The sequence below is a fragment of the Caenorhabditis briggsae genome (assembly GCF_000004555.2).
Source record: "Caenorhabditis briggsae complete genome, chrV, whole genome shotgun sequence".
NCBI lineage: Eukaryota > Metazoa > Nematoda > Chromadorea > Rhabditida > Rhabditidae > Caenorhabditis > Caenorhabditis briggsae.
The window spans coordinates 1,831,537-1,856,530 of record NC_013488.2 but is presented as its reverse complement, the minus strand read 5'-3'; the positions used below and the strand labels follow the sequence as shown (position 1 = coordinate 1,856,530).

Sequence of the window (24,994 nt, the reverse complement as noted above, 5' to 3'; positions counted from 1 at the left end):
CTAAGCTAACAGACTGAGAGAAGGGGAGGTAAAAGACGGTCAGTTAGTGTCCCTCCTCCCCACTGTTACGTACAAATGACCATTTAGCCTTTGTGGTGTTGGGCTCCCTCATCATTCTCTAAGCTTAGTTAGCTTCTTCTTCTTCTTGTCTTATCATCCTCTTCTTACTTGTATCTACAGTACCTCATATCTTTCAGCAGGGTCAGGTGTTTCTACTTGTCTTCACCTAATACACATTCACTATGAAGCAACTCGCCATCTCCTTCTGCATCATCCTCCCTCTCGCCTGCTTCTGGGTTCTTAACGCAGAGGACGCACAACAAGGTAACTTGTCACTTTGAGACCTTTTTTCTTTAAATTGTGTGTTTCAGCCCCAGAGCTTCGTGACGCCAACTCAACAGTGTTCCGTCAGAAGAGGCAGTTCGGATGCCCAGCCAACTGCTACTCGTCTTGCAGTTCTTCCTCCCAATGCCAGAGATATTCCGTCTCAGCTGTCTGCGTTCAAGGATGCTGTTGCCCAGGAAACAACAATCTTGATAGTGAGTTTTTGCATTTGAGGACGATTGACTCAAAAAAAAAACCATAAGACATTTGATTATAGGATTTTCCCTGCTACAGTAGCCTTAATAATTGCTCATTTTAACTGATACTTGCCTATCATAGCTATCCAAATGTTTGATCTATTTTGGGAAAATCGAACTGATCTTTTTACCAGGTTCTGGTCGGAAGTTGCCCAAAAACGGATGTATAGCGGGCCATGGTCAGATTTTGTGCAGAAATTGAAATTTGAAATACTAATTGGTCGGGAACTTTGTCATAAACTTGTTTCAGTTTGATCGGCTTTAGTATGTTTGCTATGTTTTTGAAAATGCGCAGTTTTTCATTGATTTCAAAGAAAAATACTATCCTTTTTTAGAGCTCAAAAGCGTTCGCTAGAGCTCAAAAATCCAACCGCCTCACCTCCGTTCATTTTCAATTTATTTCCGGTACCGTTTCCCCGGGAGGCAAACACACACACTGATTACCTAATGATTGCTACAAACTCGCCCCCCTCCCGAATCTGTCCGTTTCGACTCCCTTTACGGGTCAACATAAATACCAAAATATTTGCGAAGCTACGCAGATGGAGAGAACTTTTATGTTTGCTCGTGAGAAATCGGCTAGCCGAGACTCTGTGTCTCACGAAGTCGCGAAGAAGTTCGGGCACGAACCCACTATCTTTCTATCTTTAGCGCAACGAGGGCGCTCATATCAGAAAGAGAGGGAAGCGAACTTCCAAATATAGAAACTTGGAAAAGAGTGGGGAGGTTCGGAGGGAGTCAGAATATCCTTACCGAGTAGCTGGGGAGAATGAGCAATCAACTTATCACTAGACCCATCAAACCCAACCCCTACTTTTTCAGCCGCCTGCTCTGGAGGACCAGCCGTCGCCGCTTGTCTCGGAGGCCTTTGCGGACAAGGATTCTTCTGCTCGTCCAACAACTACTGCTGCAGATGTCAATCCGGAAACAGCACTGGACCATGCGTGAACCAAGTCTGCCCAACTGGATTCATGTGCAACACCAACAACTACTGCTGCCCACTCGGATCCGGAGGAGTCCTCGGATCGTGCGTCAACGGAGTGTGCCCAACTGGATACACCTGCGGAGCTGGAAATCTGTGCTATTTGAGCAGCGGAAAGTAAAAACTGATGATTATGTTTCTACTTATTTTCATGCGAAAAATTGCCCCATTTCTCCTTTCAGAACTTCTCTCTCTCTCTCTCCTGTTTCTTTGTTCTCTTTCTTCCTAAATTATTATTTTTCTTATCCCATTCGAAAAGTTCCACCACCAAGACACCACCAAAAAGTTTCAAATTCTACGATGATTTTTTAATGTATTTGTTTATTTATTATTTAATTTTATTAACTAATAAAAAATTAAACAAATATTGAACATTTTTATGAAGAAGATATGTGAATATCTATTTAAAAAAATCAAGTATACCTGTAATAGAAGGGCTATAACACAGCGCCTATCAGTGATATCAAAAAGTGGACAACTGATAAAATGTTTGTGATATTATGATAAACAATTTATCAGTTGACAACTTCTTTATATCTTTGATAGGAACCAAGTTGAAGGGCCGTTCTATTACAGGTTTAAGGTAATTATGCAAATTAAAAAAATAAGGCATTATGAAGTATGGGAAGGGGAGAGATTCAGAGTTCTTTTGATTTCTGTCATGAAACCGGACTTTTTGAAATAAGGTGGTAACAGGTAAGATAGAAAAAAAATTATAAAAAATGCGCTCTACTGATAATACTAAAAAAGGCTACTGGCAAAAGTTAAACAACTTTATGCTCGTCATTAGGATGATGATCATAATCATAGTCAGTGTGGACAAATGCTCGTTCAACTTCCGGCAAACTTTCAATGTTGGATTGTAGGGTCTCACTGATGTCGTGGGATTCACGAAGAATCATATTTTCGTCGAGAACGATGTGGACCTGAAAATTTGGAACTATCAAACTTGCTTTGAAAGTTGAGCTCAATTATCTCGATTGCTACCAGAGATATGAAAACGTTATTTACTAATAAAATGTTTGTCGTAAAATCAACAACATTTCATTAGTTGACAAGTTTTTGATATCTCTTATAGCAATCGAGATAAATGAGTTCAAAATGCATAGAGCCTCTACGGCAACCCTTTATTCCAAATGTTTGATCTCTTACCTCAACCAAAAACTTGCTTCCAAAATGATAAACATAAACCGTATCAATATGAGAAATCCGACTGTCATGGTCCAAACAAACTTTGATTATCCTATTGATAAACTCGGGCTCTGCAGTTTTTCCAGACAGTTTTGCCAAGTGTTCTCTTCCAGTCTGCACCCATGTGTACAGAATGTACATAGATACTATAATAGCACCAACTGGGTCAAAGTAATAGGAGTATTTAGTTCCGAGCCATGCACAAAGAAGAGCCACTGTGTTGGAGATACAATCGTTGCGATGATCCATAGCAAGAACGTTAACAGATGGTTCTTTGTACCGTTTGCAGGTAACGTAGAGGGATAATTTGATAAGGACAGTGGAGACCATAATGACTACAGAGGTAATGGTGACATTGAGCTTCGGCTCTTCTCCGATTCCTGGAAATATCGATTTTATAATGTTTTCTTAGCGCTTCTAAAGTCTTGAAGCTTCTAAAAGCCCACCATGAAGATCATATTGAACTGCATCATGGATTCCTCTGACTGACGATATGATCAATTGAATCGATGCCATTCCCATGATAACACTAATCAAAATCAGTGCCAGTGGTTCTAAACGAGTTCTTCCTCTTGGATACAAATACGGGTCCCGCTTTTTGATCATTCGTTCCGAAAGTGAGATCACAAGTCCTGAGGTGATATCCACTACGGAATCCACCATAGACGAAATGATGGACATTGAGCCGGATAAGACAGATGCCACCACCTTGGCCACCATGAGCATGAAATTCACTGAAAGTGTGATCTTCGCCATGCGAGCCGCCGAGCCTGACTCGTCCTCCTTCTTCTCATCGAACGATTTTTCTTCAGTGTTCGTCCTTTCCATTGGCTTCTAAAACTGGGAAGATTTTGACCCATTTAAGATTTCTTTTGAAATATCCAGGGGCCCAACTCACTCGTCTAGGATTCCTAGGACTGCGTGGCACGTCGAAGATAACTACTTCCGGTTCGTCTGTTCCATCCTTCAAAAACTGGTTTGGAAAGTTTCAAAAATTGGTGAGCTTGTGCACAGGAAATTAGTGATTTTTCGGGATTTGGACTTTTTGGAACAGATAGATCGGAAGGCTAGGTGTTGGGGGGAAGGAAGGGCTTTTAACTTTGAGCTCGATTATCTCGGTTGCCATAAAAGATATCAAACAAGTGTCAACAGATAAAATGTTGATCATATTTTGATGAACATTTTATCAGTGGAGCACATTTTAATATCTTTTACAAGAATCAAGATAATTGAGCTTAAAGTTGAAAGTTAGTGTGGGATTCTATGTATTGGAGGAAATACGGTAGATCGGAAGACTGGACACGTCTGGCTTTCAACTTTGAGCTCATATATCTCGGTTGCCATGAAAGATGTCAAAAATTAAAAAGCTGATAAAATGTTGGAGATATTACGATAAACATTTTATAAGTTGATCACTTTTTGATATCTTTCATAGGAACCGAGATATGGGTTTAAAGTTGAAAGTTAGAGTGGGCTGGCTATAAGTTGAAAGTTAGGTACGGTAAAACTTTTGTAATAATTTGAACTCTTATCAATTAAAGAAAAAACACATCAGACGGTTAATAACACAAACCAAACTTACGATATGTTTCACCAATGGAGCCACCAGTGGCTTATCCTCTGGAATCACTGGCGGTATCGACGCAATTATCTCTTCAATGTCATCCTCCTCCTTGCTAGTGGTCCGTCGTCGAGTTCTGTTGAATTGCTGAAAATCTCTTTTTCTTAAACACAACTCACAATTAAAGTTTATCACCTCAATCTGCTCGCTATCATTCTTAAAGTTCTCCAATAGCTCATTTTGCTTCTTGTAGAATTTGTTAACCTTTTTGGCATTTTTTGACTGGGACGTCAGTGAAGTAGTCGAGCCAGCAGTGAGCTTATGAAGCTCTGCACAACTGTTTTGTCCATTCCCATTTTCTAGGTCCCGTGGAGCACTTGGAGCCTGGGAAAGGGAGATTGATCGGAGGGATGGGCGGTTCTTGGGGGGCGGGGCGACGGATGTGGAGGATGGTCCAACTTCATCTCGTTCCTCCTCTTCGTCCAGTAAACTGAACGTGGCTTCTGCTGTTGACATATAGAACTTTCTGAAAATGGGAAAAAATTGAGATGAATGTAATAAAAAAGAAGCTGAAGGAAGGAACCTTTAATAGAAGGGCACTGTCAAGTTTAAGCTAGTATATCTCGGTTCCTGTGCAAGATATCAAAAATGTATCAACTGATAAAATGTTTGTGATATTATGATAAACCATTTATCAGTTGATAACTTTTTTGTATCTTTGTCAGGAACCTAGATAAATTGGGTCAAAGTTAAAAGTTACGGGCCCCTCTATTACAGGTTTAAGGGGACGCGAAATTTGAAAAAAATGGTCTGAAAAATGGTAGAAAAATTACAAACTATCAAAACTATAACCTTTCTTTTGTTCTAAAAATTTCAACTTCCCAACAAAAAAACAGAATCAAATACGAAAATTTCTCGAAAATTCTTCTAATCGGATAATCGACAAAATATGAATAAATAAGTGTGTGTGTGTGGTTGGCCTAAAAAGTATGAAAAGAAAAGTGAGACGAAGAAAATGGGAGAAAAAAGATCAGGAGAATTAGAGAAATAGAGAAGGTGTGAAAAGTCGACGGTGTCTCATGTGAAATGTTGTGTTTGCATGATCAGATAGGTAAAGAAAAACGATATTGGGGGGAGACGAAAAGTAAAATGAGATTGATGGTTTTGGATGATGGAAATAACGAATGACTGAAGGTTACATTGATATAGCATGCTCAGATCTTGATACAAGATCTTTGGCAGAAACATTTGTTCTTCGATTTTTGGTTAGAAATTTGGTCAACTTTGAGCTTAATTATCTCGGTTTCTGTGAAAGATATCAAGAATTTGTCAACTGATAAAGTGTTGCTGATACTATGATGAATGATTTATTAGTCGGCAAATTTTTGATATCTTTTCCTTGAATCGAGATAAACTTGCTCAAATTTGACTGTCATGATTAAAGGCTTTTGTGTAACTGGGACGCCAATTACATTGCTAGCTTTGACCCAGTTTTTCTAGCTTCCTGGGAAAGATATCAAAAAATATTCAACTGACAAAATGTTGCTGACATTATGATGAATGATTTATCAGTGGACAACTTTTTGATATCTTTTACAGGAACCGAGAAAAATTGCCTCAAATGTTAGTCAGAATTTGAAAGATATCAAAAAATGGGCAACTGGCAAAATCTTGTTGATATTATGATAAATAATTTATCAGTTTATCATTTTTTGATATCTCTGACAGGAACCGAGAAAAAGTGTTTCAAATTTTACCATTGTTTTTTTTTTCAAGATTAAACAAAACGGAATTTCATGCTGGTAAGAAAAAGAATTCTAGAATCTTCTTCTCAAAAAAAAACTATGAAAACCTATCTCTGTTAGTCGTAAAACAGGAGAAAAATGAAAACAAACCGTCAAGGACTTGTGATAGTTTGGACAGTGTATTGTTATCTTCAAAGAATTGTTTTGAATCAGAAAAATGTCACAACACCCCTTTTCTAACCAAAATATGCCCTTTTCTTTTTTTCTACCCGAACAAAAACTTTCAAAACAATCGATTTTCATATTTCATTAAAAACTAGACAAAATTTCCAAGAAAATGAGATTAAAACCAAGTATATACGACGATTCTGAGCCGAGTTCTGAGCATTTGAATGTTTTAGGGCTAGAGACGCAGTGTGTCTCGTTTCTCTGCGTCTCTCACTTCAAAATCGTAGTAGAAACTTGCTGATCAGACAGTTTTATCAGAAAATTTGAGCATTTTTTGAAATTTCAGTAAGGGCCCAAAAATAAATTTTAAAAAATGATCTAGTGAAAATGTCTGCATCTTCAAAAATATCTTTGAAGGGTCAGAGCCATATGATCTAGAGTAAACGGAAGTAAGTGACAAGGGGTAAACTGATTTGAAAACAATTTTTTTGCTTGCTGACCTCATAGATACAGTATCTAAATCTTCAAAAATTTCCCTCGACTGCTGAATCAGCAGTATTGATCACAACTTTTGAGGTGTGAGTGCACCCGGGCGGTTTTGCACTTTTTGTTTTGTCATCATGACTATCTTCCCGCAATGACATCACAGTAGAGGTTTCAAAAAGTAACACATGGTAAGAAAAAATATAAAAAAGTTAATGCAACTTTTAATTGGGTTCCCATGAATCCGAATAACAGAAACAAGGTAACCAAGTTCCTGGAAATTGACTACCGTATTCCAATTATCTCGACGCCAGTGAGAGATATCAAAAATAAGTCAACTGATAAAACATTTGTGATATTATGATAAGCATTTTATCAGTTGTCAAGTTTTTGATATCTTTTACAGGAATCAAGATAAATTGGCTCAAAGTAGAAATACCGTGGAGCCAGTAATGGAAGGGCCTGTCAAGTTTGAGCTCAACTATCTCGGCTCTTTTGAGAGATATCAAAAATCTGTCAATTGATAAAATATTGGGGATATTATGATAAACATCTTATCAGTTGACAAATTTTAAATATCTTTCTTAGGAATCGAGATAATAGGGTATCTATTAGAACCATACATGTCGCGGGCCGGGCCGGGCCGGTGGAGGAATTTTCACTGGCCCGGCCCGGCCCGGCTGGCCCGGGTTCTTGAGGCAAAAATTTTTAAAAGTCATTTTTTGAGAGAAATTGGATTTTTGGGAACATTTTATCAAAATTTCTTTGTTTTCAGGTTTTAGAAGGGTCATGAGATAAATTTCGTGCTTTAATATTGTTATTTTGGCAAAAATGTATCAAAAATTAACAGAAAAATTTGAAGTTTTCGGAACCCGGGCCGGCGGGCCGGGCAGGGCCGAGATTTAGCAAGTATGATTAGAACACATTAGACCATCTGGTCGGAAAATTAAAAGTTTCCGAATCTGGTTGGAATTTTACACGAATCTGGTTGGCAAACGCGTTACCGGATCTGGTTGGAAAATTTCCCGAAACTGGTTAGAAACCGATTACCAGAGTCAATTGAATTCCGATTTAAAAATGAGTCAACAATTACATGGTGTTCATTGCGGGAAGATTATGGAAACAACGAGAGGGTCAGAGAATTCGAAAAATGACGATTGCAAGAAAAAAAATTATCGAAAATCTCGATTTAATCGGTTGTTTTAATTCGAATTGCAAATATTTGGAAGGGGAAAAAGAGAACCTATGGGATAACCTAAAGAAAATAAACAAAGTGAAAGAGGAAGAAACCAGGAGGTAAAACTCAAGGGAGAAAAAGAGAGAGAAATTGATCAAAAAACATAGAACTGGACGTTTGAGAATTTTGAAAGCTTTTTAAATTTGATGCTCTAGTAGAAGCAGCCCCATACGTGCGCTTTGAGATCAATTATCTCGGTTCCTATGAGAGATATCAAAAATCTGTAAACTGATATAATGTTGCTGATGTTATAATAAACATTTTGTTAGGTTACCATTTTCTAATATCTCTTACAGAAATTGAGATAATTAAGCTTAAAGTAGAGAATACAGCTACCCGCTTGCAAACTCAACCGTTAACTTTAAGCTCAATTATCTCGGGTCCTATAAATGATATCAAAATGTGGTCAACTGATAAAATATTTCTAATAGTATGATAAACAATTTATCAGTTGACTGATTTTTGATATCTTTCACAGGAACCTAGATAAAATCAGTCAAAGTTAGAGGGCCACAGGTTTCAAGGTATCTTTTCAGAATCCAGATTCGGTAAAAAGCTGTCAATTCTTGTCATGAAAATTAAAAATTTCGCTTCCCCAAAGTTAGTTTTCTTATAAGAAGATAAATGAAATTCTCAAAAATCCCATATTTAGATGTTCAAACTCAAATTTCCCCAAACAAGTCGACGTTTTTTTGGTAGGAAAAAAATTGGCGGAAAACGCACGAAAAGCGAGAAAAAAATCCGGAAAAAAAATATTTTTAGGCTACTGTAGTTGTCGTTGTGGGACCTTCGACCACTGACCGCCGGCGTTTCTTTTCCCCAGCTCCGATTTTTTAGTATCAGAATAATAAAAAGTTATGCTGACAAAACTTCTAGCTCGTCAGAATTCCAAAGATTCTATTTTTCGTAGCCTGTGTGACTTTCCAACTATACGAATCTCACGAAAATCAGAAGCATAACCTCATTTTCCGTCTGACTAGCAATTGCACCTGCCGCATTTGAAATGATGATAATTCCAAAAAAAGAAAAAGGGGAAGAAACTCTCTTGCAGATTTTGTTTCATTGATGCCTTCCAGCTGAAGGAAATAATGCGAATGTTGAAGCGAAATATTGAGTTTGAATTTCAAAATTCAGCAAACGCGCTTTGCTGATAACTCGGAACTTAAGCTTCAAAATCTTGTAACATATTCTTCTAAAAGGTGCCAACTAGCCAGAAGAAAAACCCATTGAACAAAGACAAACAATGCAAAGCTCTCATTTTTCGTCGTTTTTTCTCTATATCTCTCTATTAATTGCAAACGAAATGAGCTTTGTTTCATAATAATCATCAAAGCTTTGCACTGCAAAATCCCCAACAAAAATCGATATTTAAAATTAGCTAGAATCTTCTCATTGAACATTTTTGAGCTATGTTTCTTGCTCATAGGTTATAAGCTTAAACGCTAAATGTTTGTAAAAAACGAAAAAAATAGAAAAAAAGCGAAAAAAACAAAGATATATATAAGAAGGAAGAAATCGCTTGAAATGAGTCTCCACTTTGTGTTCCTTCTGCACGTCACACATTCAACTTTAAACTAGTTCGAAATAGCCGTCTCAGCATTCCTCGAGAGGGAAAAGAGGAAAAGAGCAAAAGAGAGCAGGGCCCCCAGTGCGATGGAGCGCATATAAGCTTGCTCGGGGAGAGGCGAGCCAAGAGATACATGAGTTTATTTGAGCTCAAATTTGAGTATCGTTGCACGATGTTAGAGATATTCAATGATACAGGAGATAAAAACGAGGACGAAAAAAAATTAAATTAAATTAATCACTGGGGCGGTGGTTTGATATGAAGCTTCTTGGATATTTCCCCACTCTCTCCGTTATTTCCAATCGGTTGAATCTGCACGAAATGCGGCTCATCTGCTGTCAAATCGGTTATCCTCGCCGACTGATTCTTCCCAACAACCTCTCCACACGAACTACCGTCCACGAAGATTCGATATCCCTTGACTAAAGGCATGTCCCATTTCACTTGATGTACATGATGCCCTTCCTCAGTTTCACAGACTAATGAATTCGTCATATTCTGTGGCGTCGGAATCTGACTCCGAATCGCTTTCCACATATTCGCCTGCTCCGTTTTGAACGTCTCCAGAATGTCCACCAGCGCATCGTTGATCGCCGTCAGTGTCTCATTTTGCTTGCTCAACTCCGTCACTTTTTGCTCCAAAGCCCTCACTCGATTTTTTAATTCCTCAGTTTCGTCAGAAGCGAAAGACACTTCAGCTACACTTGGAGTCAATTGACGTTCTGGCAGTTTCGTTGGCGTTTCAATAATCGGAAGAGGTGTGGATTCGCTTCGGCCGTCCACAGTGAAACTGAGCTCCGTTCTAGCCGAACAGATGACGGTTTCTGTTGAAGTGGTTCGTGTGGATTCTTGAAGACGTTGGGTAGGTGAAGGCGTGGCGATGAAGGACTCCAGTTGGTTGGCAGAATCTGCAAAAAATGAGTTTTTGGGGGGTCTTTAAGCATAGTTGCAAACGGGCCGACAGATAACTCGGCTTCAGAACAAGATATGTTGACGGATTTGATATCAAATGATAGATTTTGACGAGGTCCATCTTAGTAATACCACACGGGCCGGCCTCGGGAATCGCAAATTTGCCCAAAATCGGGGTTTTCGCCATTCTAGCCCGGCCCGCGGCATGTTAATGGACCCGAAGCCGGCCCGTGTGGTACAGCTAAAATGGACCCCGTCGAGATCTATCATTTGATATCAAATCCGTCAAAATATCCTGTTCTGAAGCCGAGTTATATGCCGTCCCGCCATCTGCCCGGGCCGGCCCGTTTGCAACTATGTTTTTAAGTTGATTTTCGGCCATTTCGACCATTTTCAAGAGTCTGAAGCTCGACTGACAAGTTTCCAATTGGGAAAGGCCCTTCATTGTTTCAAAATACCTCCGGAGGGCCCTTCTATTAAAGGGGTCCTTCTAATTCAGGTTTTACGGTATTTTATTGACAGGTACTGTACGGAATCTCGAGAATTTTTCAAACAAAGCTCACTTTGAAATGTAAACGATCGATTCTTCCTGGCTTCTGGCGGTGAGCACATCCGCAAATTATTCTTCCCCACACTTCCAGGCGTCCTCCTCAAATTCAAATTCTTCCCGATCTTCCCATTCCACTCGCGGAACGGTGAGTAGACCGAGTTCACAGTGTCCTCGCTTCGAACCGATGAATCCCCAGAAGGTTCCACAGCCATCGACCTCCTCTTCTCCAGTGCTTTGTGACACGACTTCTGCGCCGGCGTCGGAGGTCCATTCTCGGCTTTCGGGAAGTGCGATGCGATTTGTTCGCACAGTGCCACGTGGCTACCCGGACCGATCTTCTTGATTCCGCCTTGAAGCGTAAGCCACTCGCCTTCTGTTTGAATGTGATCTTGGATTTTTTCATGGTCAATAGATGTCAAAGCCTCCGAGCAGCAGGCAACGATATAGGACCGATATTCGAATTTGTCGGATTCGACGACTTCAACGATGCAAGGATTTTCAGCTGGAATATTCGAAAAATTTCGATACCGAGAGGATCTGAAGCTTACCAACTGCCACGTCATCTAATTTTTTGAATTGCGAAAACGTTGAAAACTGAGAAAGATCGTCGATAGAATTCGAGGAGATATCCAGTTTTTGAAGGCTTGTCGGGCTGATTAAATTTGAGATTTTCTGGAAAAATCTATTGATTTCAAATCCAATTAGCTTCCCTGTTACCGTAAGATCCGCAATTTTATTCTCCGCCAAATTCAGCGACCTCAACGATACGCATTTACTCAAATCCGGGATTTCAGTCAAATAATTGGAGCTTAGATTCAGAATTTCCAGCGTTTTCAGCGTAAAAACCACTGGATCCTCGATTAAATTCGATGATAAATCGAGAATTTTCAAATTCTCGAACCTTCCTAATTGATTCGTTTCTTTTAGTTGATTTCGTGACAAATATAGTTCTAGTCTGTAAATACAAAATCTTAAGGCTTCAAATTTTATAGAAATTTTACAAATTATAGTTAAAATCAGCGATAAACTTGTTGATTTGACAATCTTGGGCGTCGAGCTGCAAAAATTTAATTTTTATCTCTGCTTGTCCAGATGTCCTTCCTTACAATTTCACACTTCGGGAACAACTTCATATAGGTGAACTTCTGTAAATTATTCCCGCTGATCGCCAGATTCTTCACTTTCGCATATTCCACGTGGAAGTTTCGCTCCAAGTTCGTCAGCGAGAGATTCGTCAAGTCCAGAACGCCTTCTGAAGTGACTTCTGCTTTTTCGTTTTGTATTCTTCCCGATGCTAGAAACGTCGAGTTGGTCAGCGAGCTGTTGGCTCGCGAATCGTCTAGATTCTCCTTGTCCTCCTCTTCACCCTCCTCTCGCCGTTCTGATTCGAGTTTCTCACCTTCGCTCATTCTTGAAACCTTTTTCGATTTTTTGTCAAGAAGAATCGCCTAAAAAATCAGTATGGTTTTCAAAGAGCCATATGCGAAAGCCGCCAAGTCGGAGATTCAACATTTTCAAATTCATAGGGGGGGCAAAAGAAAAAAAAAAAAGAAAGATAATAACAACGAGAGAAAAACAGAAGAGAGAGACGACTTTTCGAAACCGGTAGACGGTTACACCGACAGCTAACAGGGAGATTATGCTATCTAGAGAGAAAACAAGTAAAAACGAAGAAGAATACTGTGTTGGGATTATTATGTAAAAAAAAATCAGAACAAAGTTCTGATGAATTTTAAGAGAAGGAAAATAGTCCCTGAGGGGGTGCAAGAAGGCACGAAAAATTATATATTTTTTGGAATATTTGAAGAAAAGGAAAAAGAGAAATAATGAGATTCAGCTTCGTCGTCGTAGGTTACTGCTTTTGCCGGACGATGAGAGATTCGCGCTCCGCTCCAACGCCAATGTACACGATTGGCACCTGCAACGACGATATATTGATTGATTGTTGTTTTCTGGCGGTTTGTGGTGGGTTGGTTGGTAGGCAGGAAGCCATAGCAATTACATGACAACAGCTGTTTTCACCACATTTAGATTTAGTTCCTCACTTTTTTCCGTATAAACCTCCCCCTCTCACCTTGATGAACTCCTCGATGAACTGAATGTACTGCCGGCACTTCTCGGGAAGATCCTCGTACTTCCTCACGCCGACAGTTGGCTCCATCCAACCCTCGAACTCCTTGTACTCGACCTCAACGGCTCCCCACGCATTCGTCTGAGCTGGTGGCGCGGTGAGCGTCTGTCCGTTGAGCTTGTAGCCGACGGCGACTTTGATGGTCTGAAATTTCGATTTTTTGTATGGTATCATCGTCGTCACGTGCGTTTTGTTTCGTTATCTTCTATCTCTTCTAACTGACATCACTCACTTTACACCCCTTGCGATGAAAAGTCAAAGGGAACAGATAGAGAAAAAACTCACCGGGAAAGTGTCGAGAATGTCGAGTTTCGTCAGAGCAATATCCGTGTAGCCGTTGATCATGGCCGAACGACGAAGCAAGAACAGATCGATCCATCCACAACGGCGCTTTCTTCCCGTCGTCACACCGACTTCTTTTCCGATCGATTGCAGTTTCTCTCCATCAGCATCGAAGAGCTCAGTTGGGAATGGTCCCGTTCCAACACGAGTTTGGTAAGCCTTCACAACACCAATGACGCTTCCAATGGCGGTTGGTGGAACTCCAAGTCCTGTGCAAGCTCCTCCGACAGTTGAGTTGGAAGAGGTGACGTATGGATAGGTACCAAAGTCAATGTCAAGAAGAGCTCCGTTGGCTCCCTCGATAAGCACTTGCTTTCCATTGGTGCGTTGCTCATGGATGAATCCAACGGTGTCTCCGACGAGCTTGAGCTCAGCGAGCTTCTCACGATGTTCCTTGAATCTCGCAAGCTCTCCATCAACATCAACTTCAATCGATGGGAACTGCTTCTTATAATGCTCCACCAAACGACGGTACTTCTCGGAGAACTCCTCGAAATCGGCCATCAAGTCAGCAACACGAATTCCGTTTCTGAAGCACTTCGAGCTATAGGTTGGTCCGATTCCACGGTTGGTGGTTCCAATCTTGTTCTTGGCGGCCAGCGAGTCCTCTTGACGTCCGTCGACTTGAGAGTGAACTCCGAAGACCAAGTGGGCCTCACTAGAGATCATGATTCTCTTCTCCCATCCCGGCTCCGAGAGAACACCATTGTGAGCCAACTCAGAGAAGAAGGCGTCCAGATTAACGACGACACCGTTTCCAATGACGTTGAAGCATGTTGGGCTAATAATTCCACTTGGCAGGATATGGAAATCGTACTTGCGTCCGTTGGCGACAACGGTGTGTCCGGCGTTGTTTCCTCCCTGGCATCTGGCGGTGACGTTGATCTTGTGGTTCTCGATCAGGAAGTCAATGATCTTTCCTTTGCCTTCATCTCCCCATTGAGCACCCAGTAAGACGGACACTTTCCTAGCAGCAGACGTCATCTGAAAGAACTAATTTTTGGAGGGGAGCTGGATTTTGTTTGTAAAAGTGCTGATAACGAAAATGTTGATGTTTTGTTTTTGAAAAAGCTGATAGTGGAGCAGAAATATAGGCTAAGACCTAGCTAAAAATGAAAACTATATTCTGTGCGAACGTGCTTTGAACAAACACAATAGAGTTCTACTGATCTTTAGTGCACCGCCTATTCCCATACACACAGTAAACATACATTGCCACGTCCATTGTTCAAAAACGATTCTAGCTCGTTTGATTTGGAAGTGAAGGAACCCATGGAATATTTGAAAAAGAGTTCTAAGAAATGAAATGGACCGCCGAAGACTAGATGGGAGGAGGGAGATGAGAAAGAGGAAGCAAGAAGAACATAATAAGAAAAAAACAAGGAAAGTTTTTACAAAAAAGATCTATCCTCTCTCTCCAGCAGTTGTGTTTGAGAAAGAGAAAGAGAGAAAGAGAGAGAGAGAGAGAGAGAGAGAGAGAGAGAGAGAGAAAAGTGTGTAATATCGCCAGAGCTCTCTCTCTCTCTCTCTTGAAGAAGAAACAAAACTTTTCGATTGGAATCTAATTTCTCTACTTTCCATCTTTCTTTTTTTCATTGTAAAACCACCCGATTTCATTGAAATAGTTTTCGATAAGTTCAAACAACCAGAACGTTTTCGAGAAAATCAAATAACACATTTTTTGAAGAGAGAAAAAAACCGAATTTCGTTCTTCAGTTTGAATAGGCTCCTTGGCACTTCAGGAACAGCTTCAGAGAGCATAAAAAGTGAAAAAGAGGCGAATAATAACGGGCGAAGGAGAAGTAGCTCGCGTGCCTCGCACCAAACATTGACGTCGATGATAAAATGATAAAAAGGCGGGCCCGGAAAATATAGCAAAAAATATATTTCGAAACATACGAAGCGCTACATCATCAGCAGATATCAAACAAGTTTTTTCTAATAGGTCAACGTAAAAATTCGAAAAAAAGGACATCGGCAGAAAAAGCAAAGAAATGAAGCAGAGTATGAAACAGATCCGAACAGAAGGAAGAAAAATAATTCTTATTAAATTTTGAAATTAGTTTATTGAGAATGAAAGAAAATTTCCATGCAAAACAAAAAAAACATGCATGAATATATATATGGAGACCAATCGGGATGGGGGACGAAAAAAATTCAACAATGTGAAAGAGGAAAGAACCGTGATTTTTAACAAATCATGTGAGGACGGGCGAGGGTTCTATCTTGGTTCGGGGGGCTCCAAATTGTGTGGTTTAGTTCTCAAATATTTACAAATTTGATGAAACGATAGATACTATCAAATTTCAAACTTCACGACCCTATTCTCGCAATAAAACCATCGCCAATTCGGCACAAAGAGCAGAACATAACAGACTAATGGGAGAACTGGTAAAAATCTAAAACTAACCTATACTTATTATGGGAATCAGGGGAAAAGAAAACAAAAACAAAAAAATGTGATAACTAAATTTTTAAGAAATACAAGAAAAGCTTAAAGACAAAAAAGACTCGTGAATTGAGGTTATAAAGATCTGAAGTAACTTCTTAGTTCTGCTCTTTCTTTGGCTCCTCAGCGGTCTTGGCCTCTTGAGCGTCAGCTCCTCCGGAGTTCTTAGCGGCCATGTTCTTGTAAGCGGCTTCGAACAGCTTGAGAGATTGTTGTTGAAGGGTGTTGCAAGCCTCCTTGATGGCTTCTGGTGTTTCATTGTCCTTGTTGTCAAGAACCTTCTTGGTGTCAGCGATCTTGGTTCGGAGAGCCTCGCATTCGTCCTTTGGAAGTTGGTCAGCAAACTCGGTCATCTTCTGTTCGGTGTCGTGGATGATTCCTTCGGCTTGGTTGATAACTTCAACAAGTTCCTTTCTCTTGGCATCTTCAGCGGCGTTCTTCTCAGCCTCCTTGATCATGTTCTCAATCTGGTCCTTCGAAAGTCCTCCAGAAGATTGGATAACAACTGAAAAAAAAAACAAATTAGAAAATGATTTTCAGCTCCAAAACTCACTTTGTTGTTCCTTTCCGGTTCCACGATCTCTGGCAGAAACGTTGACGATTCCGTTGGCGTCAATATCGAAGGTAACCTCGACTTGTGGGACTCCGCGTGGTGCTGGTGGGATTCCGACAAGAGAGAATTGTCCGAGCATCTTGTTGCTGGAAGCCATCTCGCGTTCTCCTTGGTAGACCTTGATCTGCACTTGAGTTTGTCCATCGGCAGCAGTAGAGAAGACTTGCGACTTCTTGGTTGGGATGGTGGTGTTTCTAGTGATCAGCTTGGTCATGATTCCTCCGAGGGTCTCAATACCAAGAGAAAGTGGAGTAACGTCAAGAAGGAGAACGTCGGTGACATCTCCAGCCAAAACAGCTCCTTGGATAGCAGCTCCCATAGCAACAGCCTCGTCTGGGTTGACGGCCTTAGATGGAACCTTTCCGAAGATCTCTTGAACGGTAGTTTGGACCTTTGGCATTCTGCTCATTCCTCCGACAAGAATAACGTCGGCAATTTGAGAAGACTTGACCTCAGCATCGTGGAGTGCCTTGCGGCATGGCTCGATGGTTCTCTTGATGAGATCTCCAACGATTTGCTCGAACTTGGCTCTGGTTAGCTTCAAGTTAAGATGTTTTGGTCCAGATTGATCCATGGTGATGTATGGAAGGTTAATGTCGGTTTGGGTGGTGGAGGAAAGCTCGCACTTGGCCTTCTCGGCGGCTTCACGAAGTCTTTGCATAGCCTGTGGATCCTTGGTGAGGTCAACTCCTTGCTCCTTCTTGAACTCTCCAACAAGGTGGTGAACGAGAGCATGATCAAAATCTTCTCCTCCGAGGAAAGTGTCTCCGTTGGTGGACTTGACCTCGAAAACTCCCTTCTGGATCTCAAGAATAGACACATCGAAGGTTCCACCTCCAAGATCGTACACAGCGATGCTGAAAAACAGTTTGCTTCGATACTAAATAAAAAACTTCATGCTTACATCTTGTCTCCGGCGTCTTTGTCTAATCCGTAAGCAAGAGCAGCGGCAGTTGGCTCGTTGATCACACGAAGAACGTTGAGTCCAGAAATTTGTCCGGCGTCCTTGGTGGCTTGACGTTGAGAATCGTTAAAGTAGGCTGGAACAGTAACAACGGCGTTGTTGACGGTGGTACCCAAATAGCTTTCAGCGGTTTCCTTCATCTTCATAAGCACGAAAGCTCCAACCTAGAACGAAAATGCTTCACATTGCATCATTACCACAAAAAATGACTTACTTGAGATGGGGAATACACTTTTCCTTGAGCTTCAACCCAGGCGTCTCCATTACTGGCTTTCACGATCTTGTATGGGACAACTTTACTGAAATATCACAATTTTTGAATGGCGCGGAATGAAATCAACTTACAGATCTTTCTGAACCTCTGGGTCTTCGAATCTTCTTCCGATCAATCTCTTTGTGGCGAAAAGAGTGTTGGCGGAGTTTGTAACAGCCTGTCTCTTGGCTGGAGCACCGACAAGACGTTCGCCGTCGGCGGTGAAAGCGACAGTGGATGGGGTGGTTCTGACTCCTTCGGCGTTCTCAATAACCTTTGGAGTTTTTCCTTCCATGATACTGACGCAAGAGTTTGTGGTTCCAAGATCGATTCCGATAACATGACCTTTTGGCTTATCAGACAATGTTCTGGTGTTCATAAAGCTCGAACGAGCGATTGTGCGTGCGGAAGACAAGAATGATCGTGCAGAAAGCATAATGCCTGAAAGAAAAACAAATTAAAACGGTTGAGCAAGATAAACTGGAAAAGTTGAAACGGATTGCATCATTGACAGAAAATGGGGAATTGTGAGAGCATTTCGGACCGAAAATGATGCAAAAAGTCGAGAAAAATAGCTTAGAACCTCTGTTTTATGATTTTACACAGAAGAATGTTGGAGAAAATTCTCGAAACTTTTATCACGGGCTATTGCATCAACTGAAAACTCAAAATACACTTCTCAAGGCACTCCGAGACTCCGCCCATTTTGAAGTACGGTCGGCGCCAGGTCTCGCGACGATTTCATTAGAAAAGTGTGCGCGCGTTGCGAAACCGCCCCTTTTTGCAGCCTGCGGCAGAGTTTTTAGCCGATTTATTTACTAGACTATTTTATTCTTTGTGCAAAAAGAAGTGTTTAATTACTGAAAAAAGGAAATTTCATGTTTTTCGTCTTCTAAAAGCTATAGAAAACAAGTTTCCTAATTGTATAAATTTCAGAAAACATGGGGTTCGCTTCCGCTTCTCGCGAAGAGAAGCTAAAAATGATGAAGACGAATAAAACGAGAAAAACGACGAAGAACTTGAATCGTTTGGCGAAAAAGAAGAAGTTGTCCAGAGAAATTCGCGATGGAATGTCAGATATTAAAGCCAGAAAATCTGCTGACTTGCGGCAAAGAGCTGTTAATGTAAACACTATTTTCAACAAAGACAGAAAAAAATGAATTTTACAGATTGAAGACGATTTCATCGCCGACAGAGAAGCTCGCTACGAAAATGACGACGAGGAAGACTTGCCGTTGGATATGATGGATGCTGATATCGATTGGGAGAATAGTGCGTTCGCTAACGCAAAACGAAGGCTTGATAGAAGTGAGAACAGGATAATGAACAAATAAAATTGGTTGATATTTTCAGAAAGAAATGGTGGAGCAGATAGCGACGAAGACGAAGATGAAGATGACGTCGAGACAAAGAAAAGAAAATTCGCCGGACAGCTCGAAGAAGGTCATGAAGAATTGTTGCCAATCAAGCTGAAAGACGGAACACTTATCAGGCCGACCAGGGAAAAAGAAGTAGAAGAACAAGAGGAAGAAGAGAAAAGTGATATCGATGAAGGGGAAGAGGATGAGCCACACAAGGAAGATTTCTCGCATCTTTCTGCTTCTGAACTTATCACAAAACGAAGAGAATTGCTACAAGAGTTCAAAGACACAATTGCATCTCATGCCAATATGCTTTTAGCTAATCCACAAGTTAATGTAAGCTAGATATACAGCTAGAAGTGTTATGAAAATTTAATTTTTCAGATTGTTCGCCTCCGCGATCTCTACAATCTCTGCAATGGAGAAAAAGTGCATTCACTAGTCCGAGAACCCGTACAAAAGTTGGCGATGGCTAGTACGCTTCAAGTGCTGCTTGATATTGTTCCGGGTTACGCGATTCGTGAGCAGACAGCGGAAGAAAAATCGCAGAAACAAAAGAAGGAGACAAGAAATTTGGTGAATTTCGAGGAGTCGTTGCTCAGATATCATTTGAAGTATCTGCAGTTATGTGAGAAGTTGTCGAATAGTAAGCGCTTGAAGAACAGCCAAAAATATGCAATAAATAAATTTTAGAGTTGGTTGGAAAGGATAGGCATAATGATGAGAACACTTTCACTTTCAAGATGGGCATTCTATCAGTAAAGGCTCTGGCTCGAATTGTTATCTCCGCTCCACACTTCAACTACTCCACCAACATCATCTCTAGTCTCGTTCGTCTCTCCCTTGCCAAAAATGAAACCGTTGTTAAAGAAGTGTGCGATGCTATTCGGACAGTTTTCAAAGAGGTCTCCATCTCAAAATCACTCTCTTCACTTCTCGATCCATTTCAACACTGGTAACGAAACGAAAGGGAAGGGTGTCGCCAGAGTTGTTGAAGACTCTTCTCAGTATGAATATCACTGAAGTTGCAAACGAAGATAAAAAGTCTGGAAAGGATGCGTTGATTGCTAAGAAGTATCAGATCAAAAAGGAGAGAGCCAGTAAAACTGCGAAAAAGTACAAAAAGCAATTGGCAAGACTTGAAGCCGACCTTTTGGAAGTGGAGGCAGAGGAATCGTTGACAAAGAAGATGAAACATGCCACTGAAGCGATGAAATTCGCTTTCCAAACCTATTTCTCTGTTCTCAAGCGAATGCCATCGTCGGCTCTTCTGGAGCCGGTTCTTGAAGGACTCAGCAAATTCGCTCACTTGCTCAGTATTGAATTCTATGAGGACATCGTGTCAACTATGGAGAACATGGTTCAAAACGAGAACTTGAAGCCGTTGGATCAACTTCACTGCATCAATACAGTGTTCGTTATTCTGTCAGGAGACGGACAGCTTCTAAACATTGACCCATCGAAGTTCTATCGACTTGCCTATCGAGTCCTGAATCATTTTCCATTTGAAAAGCGTCCAGAGCAAAGAAAAAATCAAATTGTAATGGCAGCGAAGACATTGGAGACCATGTTAGTAACAAGGAGAAAAGCAGTTCCTTTATCTAGAGTTGCTGCATTTGTCAAGCGGCTTCTCTCAATCGCCACAGTTCTCGACGATTTTCCAGCACTCTGTATCGTCTCGCTCGTTCGATCTCTTTTCATTGTAAGTTCTTATTTTCTAAGCTAGGGATTCTAACTGAATCCTCATCTGAAAATTTTCAGGCTCATCCAAAACTGTCATCGATGATCGAAGACGAAGAAGGAGGAGCTCCTGGAGTTTTCCGCCAAGACATTGATGATCCAGATGTGGCTAACGCTCTTGCTAGTGATGTTCGTGATGAGCTATCAATGTTGGCTCGGCGACGAAACGTGGAGCTGTCGCGATTCGCTAACAACATTCTGTACGGTGTTCCGTCGACAGGAATCTTCAAATTGAACCCGCAATTGTCGTCTTTGTGAGTTTATTATTTGTAAGGGTGGCCTAGTGAAGCGGTATGGTAGAAATTAAAGCACAGGGTAAGAGAATCATGAAAATACATTGATTAATTAAAATGGAAAATGACGAAGGAAGTTCTGTGGAACGATATACTCTCCATAGGGAGTGGTGGAGACGTAGTTAGTGCCGTTGATGGCAGTGAATTTCAATGACATTCCGTCGTGGGTCAGATGATGCTTGACAAACGACAACGTGGTATGAATATGCTCGAAACAAGACTCTCGGCTCCACGAATGATTTCGATTGGCGTAGATCATTTCGGTCTCCAGGATTTTGATCTGAATGAAAATTGATATGTGGTTCTCTGACAAGGGAAGTGTTTTCAGACGGGCGTTGAGAATTTTCTGAAAATTTCAGTGCATATAGTTAGAGACATCCTCTACACGATGACAAAAAAATCTAGGTCCCATTCTCACCAGAAAGCTGAAAATCTTCGTCTGAAATTGTGGGTCGATTTTGCCACACAAGCGATTCCAGCTTCCCCCTCCTTCCTCTACCACTTTCACGTGATAAGAAAATGTGGCTGTGTAGTGTTGTGGTAAGAAGGTGACTCATTAGGCGTGATTATGCTGGTTCGAACCCCACTGTAGTAAAACTTTTTTGCGTTTTTTGAAACCAATTTTAGATTTCCAGTTCGGCCCTCTAGACACTTTTTGATACTTTTTGATGAATTTCAATGGTTTTCCAAGTAAATAAGTATTTTATGAGGTGCTGTTGAATCGATCGCACACAAGATATGAACCTATTTCTATAGATTTCAGTTCATTTCAAGCTATGTTCAAGAAGTTACGGATAGTCAAAGTTCTAACAACAATCACATTTTGGAGATTTTTTGAGCCCAAAGACGAAATTGGGCTGTCAAATTTTGTCAGAATGCTATTTTTTATGTTTCTGAATAATTGGAACATTTTTTCAAACTTTTAAAAAAATCACTTTCAAAGTGTGGGGGACCCCATGGTGATTTTTTTCAAAATTTTTCAAAAAAAATTTTTTTTGTTGAAAATGTTAAAAAACTGTTTCAGATGATAGAGAAATGTTCAAATAATCGAAAATGAGTTTCGCATTCAAAAACATCCTGAAAAACGAGTTACAAAGCTCGTAAAACGAGCATTTTTAGCCAAAACTCAGTACTGAAAACACTTTGAGAGCCCATATTTTGATTCCTATTGGGAATGGGACCGAGATATTGCTGAAACCGTTTTCGGCATGTTCGAAAGTGTCTTTGTACAAATTTGCAGCAAATTCTCAACGCCCCTCTGAAAACACTTCCCTTGTGAGATTAAAAAACTAACATTTCTCAAGCTGACTCTCTGCCTCTCACCAACGACCACAGTCTTCACATTAGCTAGGGCACACTGCATGTACCAAGCCATTGTGCGATTCTTGTCCCACCCGGTTTCCAGTGGTTTGCTGATAGTTTTGAATTCTACAGGATTTCCAGCTGGATCCAAACAGTCCACCTCGGCCGCATAGAATACACGAATTGGCTCTGCGCCCTCTTTCTCGAAGCTCGCCTGAATCACAGTTTTCGTCTCTTGTGTCTTCGACGCAGTAACATGACGCGACTGCTGAATATGAGTCATTGTTCGAATTCTGCTTACTACCGTACCTACCGGAAGAGTCATCAATTGCTCAAACTTAAGCGAGTAGTACATGGCACGACGCAGTTTATCAGGCAGTCCTCCAAATGCTTTATCTTCACACAAGAAGATAACTCCACGCTGACGAACGCCAAAGAAACTGATGTAGTTTGAAGAGTGTTGATTGATGGCAATGTTGCGAAGAAGTCCACGACGGCACACGAAGTCGGTTTGAAGAAGCTCTTTGAGTGGTATCGAGCTCCTTGACGTCTTCATAATGAAGGCCAGAATGCCTTCGAGCTTCTCGTTGCCATGCTCGTTCTCAAAATGCGCGTAGCCCTCTTCAAGGCTCATTCCAATGACGCATGGATTAAAGAAGAGTCGTTTGTTACGGTGTCTACCAAGTTCGATGTTCCAGCTGAAACTTTTAGGGGTTAGCAGGCTTGGAAACAGACGGAACACGGGCCATGGCGGGATCTGTCATAACTTCCTTTAGAATCAATAATCCTGCACCAACTGAATTCGATATGAGAGTACTGGACTAGTACTACAAAATGATACTATTCGGATTACTGTATCTTGTCTATGAACAAAGTTATAGACTAGGAAGCTTTATGGCTTTGTAACTTTGTTCATAGACATGATACAGTGTTCCAAATAGTTTCAATTTGTAGTGCTCATTGAGTTCTATAATATCCAATTTAGTTGGGCGAATTTTTTTATCCTAAGATAAGCTATGGCAGGGCCCGCCAGGTCCCCATTTTCGACCCGTTTTCGGCCACTTTTTGGCCTGTTTTTGGCCCTTAAAAAACTATGGATTACAGTACATAGTTTATTTTCTTCCCATCATTAGTCAGCATTAGTCATCCATCTACAGTACTCACCGATTCTCGCAACTAGTCCAATAGTCACCCACGGATTCAGCTCGAAACGTGGTTGTCATCCTGTCAGATACAAAAAATGTAAGAAAAAGAAAAAGCGATGGTTGGCGATGGTGGTTTTGTGTAAATGATTGTGTATTGCACAATCATGAAATGGACATTGGGGATGATGAAAGGGGCGGAGCTTTGATGCATTCGTCACAAACACCCGGGACGTGGAAAAAAATCGTTTTTTCGGATAGTGTGGGGAATGACACATAGAACCAAATTATTTATTCATGAAGGCTGTTGTCTGATTAAACACAATTATCACTTTTCCAGAAAGCCATGGATCCTGATGGGACAGCTTACGGACAACGCCAAAGAAGCGTACGATCGTGTCGAGACCAAGTATCTGGACGAGCTCGAGAAGACGGCCAAGAAGCGAAACCAAACGGTGACGCCGAAGAACATCAATTTCCACATCTCCAACTGGCTTACTGTAGCCAAATAATTCGTTATTATCATGCTTTGTTGTTATTGTTTTTCTTGTTTTGTTATTTTTCAAAAATTCCAATATACATTTTATTATCAACACTTGTCACAATAGCTTTACAATTATCATTCATCCACTTCATATGTTGCTTCATCTTACAGTACCCGTGCAACGCCCACGTCCCGCAATGCACATTCTGATCGTCGCACCCGGGACGGCAGTACATTTTCTTCAACAACCGAATGTCGGCTCGGGTGAGCTTGGCGCGTTGACCGAGTTTTGGTGTATTTTCAGCGGGATTCACCAGTGGGATCATTGTCGGTTTCGATGGATCCTTGGCGCCGAGATAGGCGTTGTAGTGCATTATAGAGTCGTAGGCGTATTTGGTACCATAGGATGTGTAGAGTTTCGCATCGGATATCGCAAAGGTGTCGTAGTGTTGAGGATCGATATTGGACCAATCGATCTGGAAACTTTTAGTCTGAAAATTTCAGAATTTGATTTCCAACCTTGATGTATTTATCTCGATCAAGCCGAAGATGCTGGTGACTAACACCCAAAGCGTGCATGGTTTCGTGCATTGCTACTCCGCGATTCTGAAAAAGGGTTACTGTAACTGGAACAATTCGAGAGGCTTCCATTCGACCGCCCGCCGACCGCCTGCCGAATTACGCGTCAAAAAGGCCAGAGAGTGTTTGTGTACATTTTTTACGATGATTTTTTTGAAAAAACAATGCTGCGTACGCAAACACTCTCTGGCAAAAATTTCTTCGGCGGTTGGTCGGCGGTCGGTCGGCCGGCCGGCCAAAATTTCTTACATCACCACACTGGAAGCTCAAGTAGATCGGATTGGCTGGATCGGTTCGTCCCACGTAGGATAATCCGCAGCTGGAATTTTTTTCCATTTGGGCGGGAAATTCAGCCGACCGGCCG

General features: G+C 41.0%; 7 protein-coding genes across 7 annotated transcripts in view; 2 read left to right on the top strand and 5 right to left on the bottom strand.

Moving 5' to 3' along the window:
* Nucleotides 1-242: 242 nt before the first annotated feature.
* Nucleotides 243-1,684, top strand: CBG08832 (the record flags this gene model as incomplete). Its single annotated transcript, XM_002635479.1, has 3 exons — nt 243-324; nt 372-539; nt 1,404-1,684. The coding sequence occupies 3 exons, from the start codon at nt 243-245 to the stop codon at nt 1,682-1,684; spliced, it is 531 nt and encodes a 176-aa protein (XP_002635525.1).
* A 643-nt stretch (nt 1,685-2,327) lies between these two features.
* CBG08831 lies at nt 2,328-4,831 on the bottom strand (the record flags this gene model as incomplete). Its single annotated transcript, XM_045236666.1, has 6 exons — nt 2,328-2,489; nt 2,716-3,134; nt 3,201-3,588; nt 3,653-3,718; nt 4,337-4,462; nt 4,511-4,831. The coding sequence occupies 6 exons, from the start codon at nt 4,829-4,831 to the stop codon at nt 2,328-2,330; spliced, it is 1,482 nt and encodes a 493-aa protein (XP_045093855.1).
* A 4,921-nt stretch (nt 4,832-9,752) lies between these two features.
* CBG08830 lies at nt 9,753-12,386 on the bottom strand (the record flags this gene model as incomplete). The annotated part of the gene is made up of 5 exons (XM_045236665.1): nt 9,753-10,423; nt 10,991-11,479; nt 11,526-11,932; nt 11,979-12,034; nt 12,084-12,386. The coding sequence occupies 5 exons, from the start codon at nt 12,384-12,386 to the stop codon at nt 9,753-9,755; spliced, it is 1,926 nt and encodes a 641-aa protein (XP_045093854.1).
* Nucleotides 12,387-12,829: 443 nt separating this feature from the next.
* CBG08829 lies at nt 12,830-14,434 on the bottom strand (the record flags this gene model as incomplete). Its single annotated transcript, XM_002635476.2, has 3 exons — nt 12,830-12,895; nt 13,052-13,252; nt 13,394-14,434. The coding sequence occupies 3 exons, from the start codon at nt 14,432-14,434 to the stop codon at nt 12,830-12,832; spliced, it is 1,308 nt and encodes a 435-aa protein (XP_002635522.2).
* Nucleotides 14,435-15,997: 1,563 nt separating this feature from the next.
* Cbr-hsp-6 lies at nt 15,998-18,165 on the bottom strand (the record flags this gene model as incomplete). The annotated part of the gene is made up of 5 exons (XM_002635475.1): nt 15,998-16,404; nt 16,453-17,369; nt 17,417-17,640; nt 17,691-17,775; nt 17,822-18,165. 5 exons carry the CDS (start codon nt 18,163-18,165, stop codon nt 15,998-16,000), a joined length of 1,977 nt encoding a protein of 658 aa, XP_002635521.1.
* Nucleotides 18,166-18,670: 505 nt separating this feature from the next.
* On the top strand, nt 18,671-24,079 carry CBG08826 (the record flags this gene model as incomplete). Its single annotated transcript, XM_002635474.1, is given in 8 exon segments — nt 18,671-18,853; nt 18,899-19,037; nt 19,083-19,426; nt 19,475-19,736; nt 19,784-19,995; nt 19,998-20,792; nt 20,852-21,084; nt 23,908-24,079. Coding segments are annotated over 8 exon segments (2,340 nt in total).
* A 43-nt stretch (nt 24,080-24,122) lies between these two features.
* Cbr-nas-9 overlaps nt 24,123-24,994 on the bottom strand; it is a gene marked incomplete at both ends in the record, with an annotated part of 3,389 nt that continues 2,517 nt past the window's right edge. The window contains 3 exons of the mRNA XM_045236664.1: nt 24,123-24,527; nt 24,571-24,657; nt 24,880-24,949. Of these exons, the coding sequence (XP_045093853.1) occupies nt 24,123-24,527; nt 24,571-24,657; nt 24,880-24,949 (562 nt within the window). The remainder of the gene's footprint in view (nt 24,528-24,570; nt 24,658-24,879; nt 24,950-24,994) is intronic.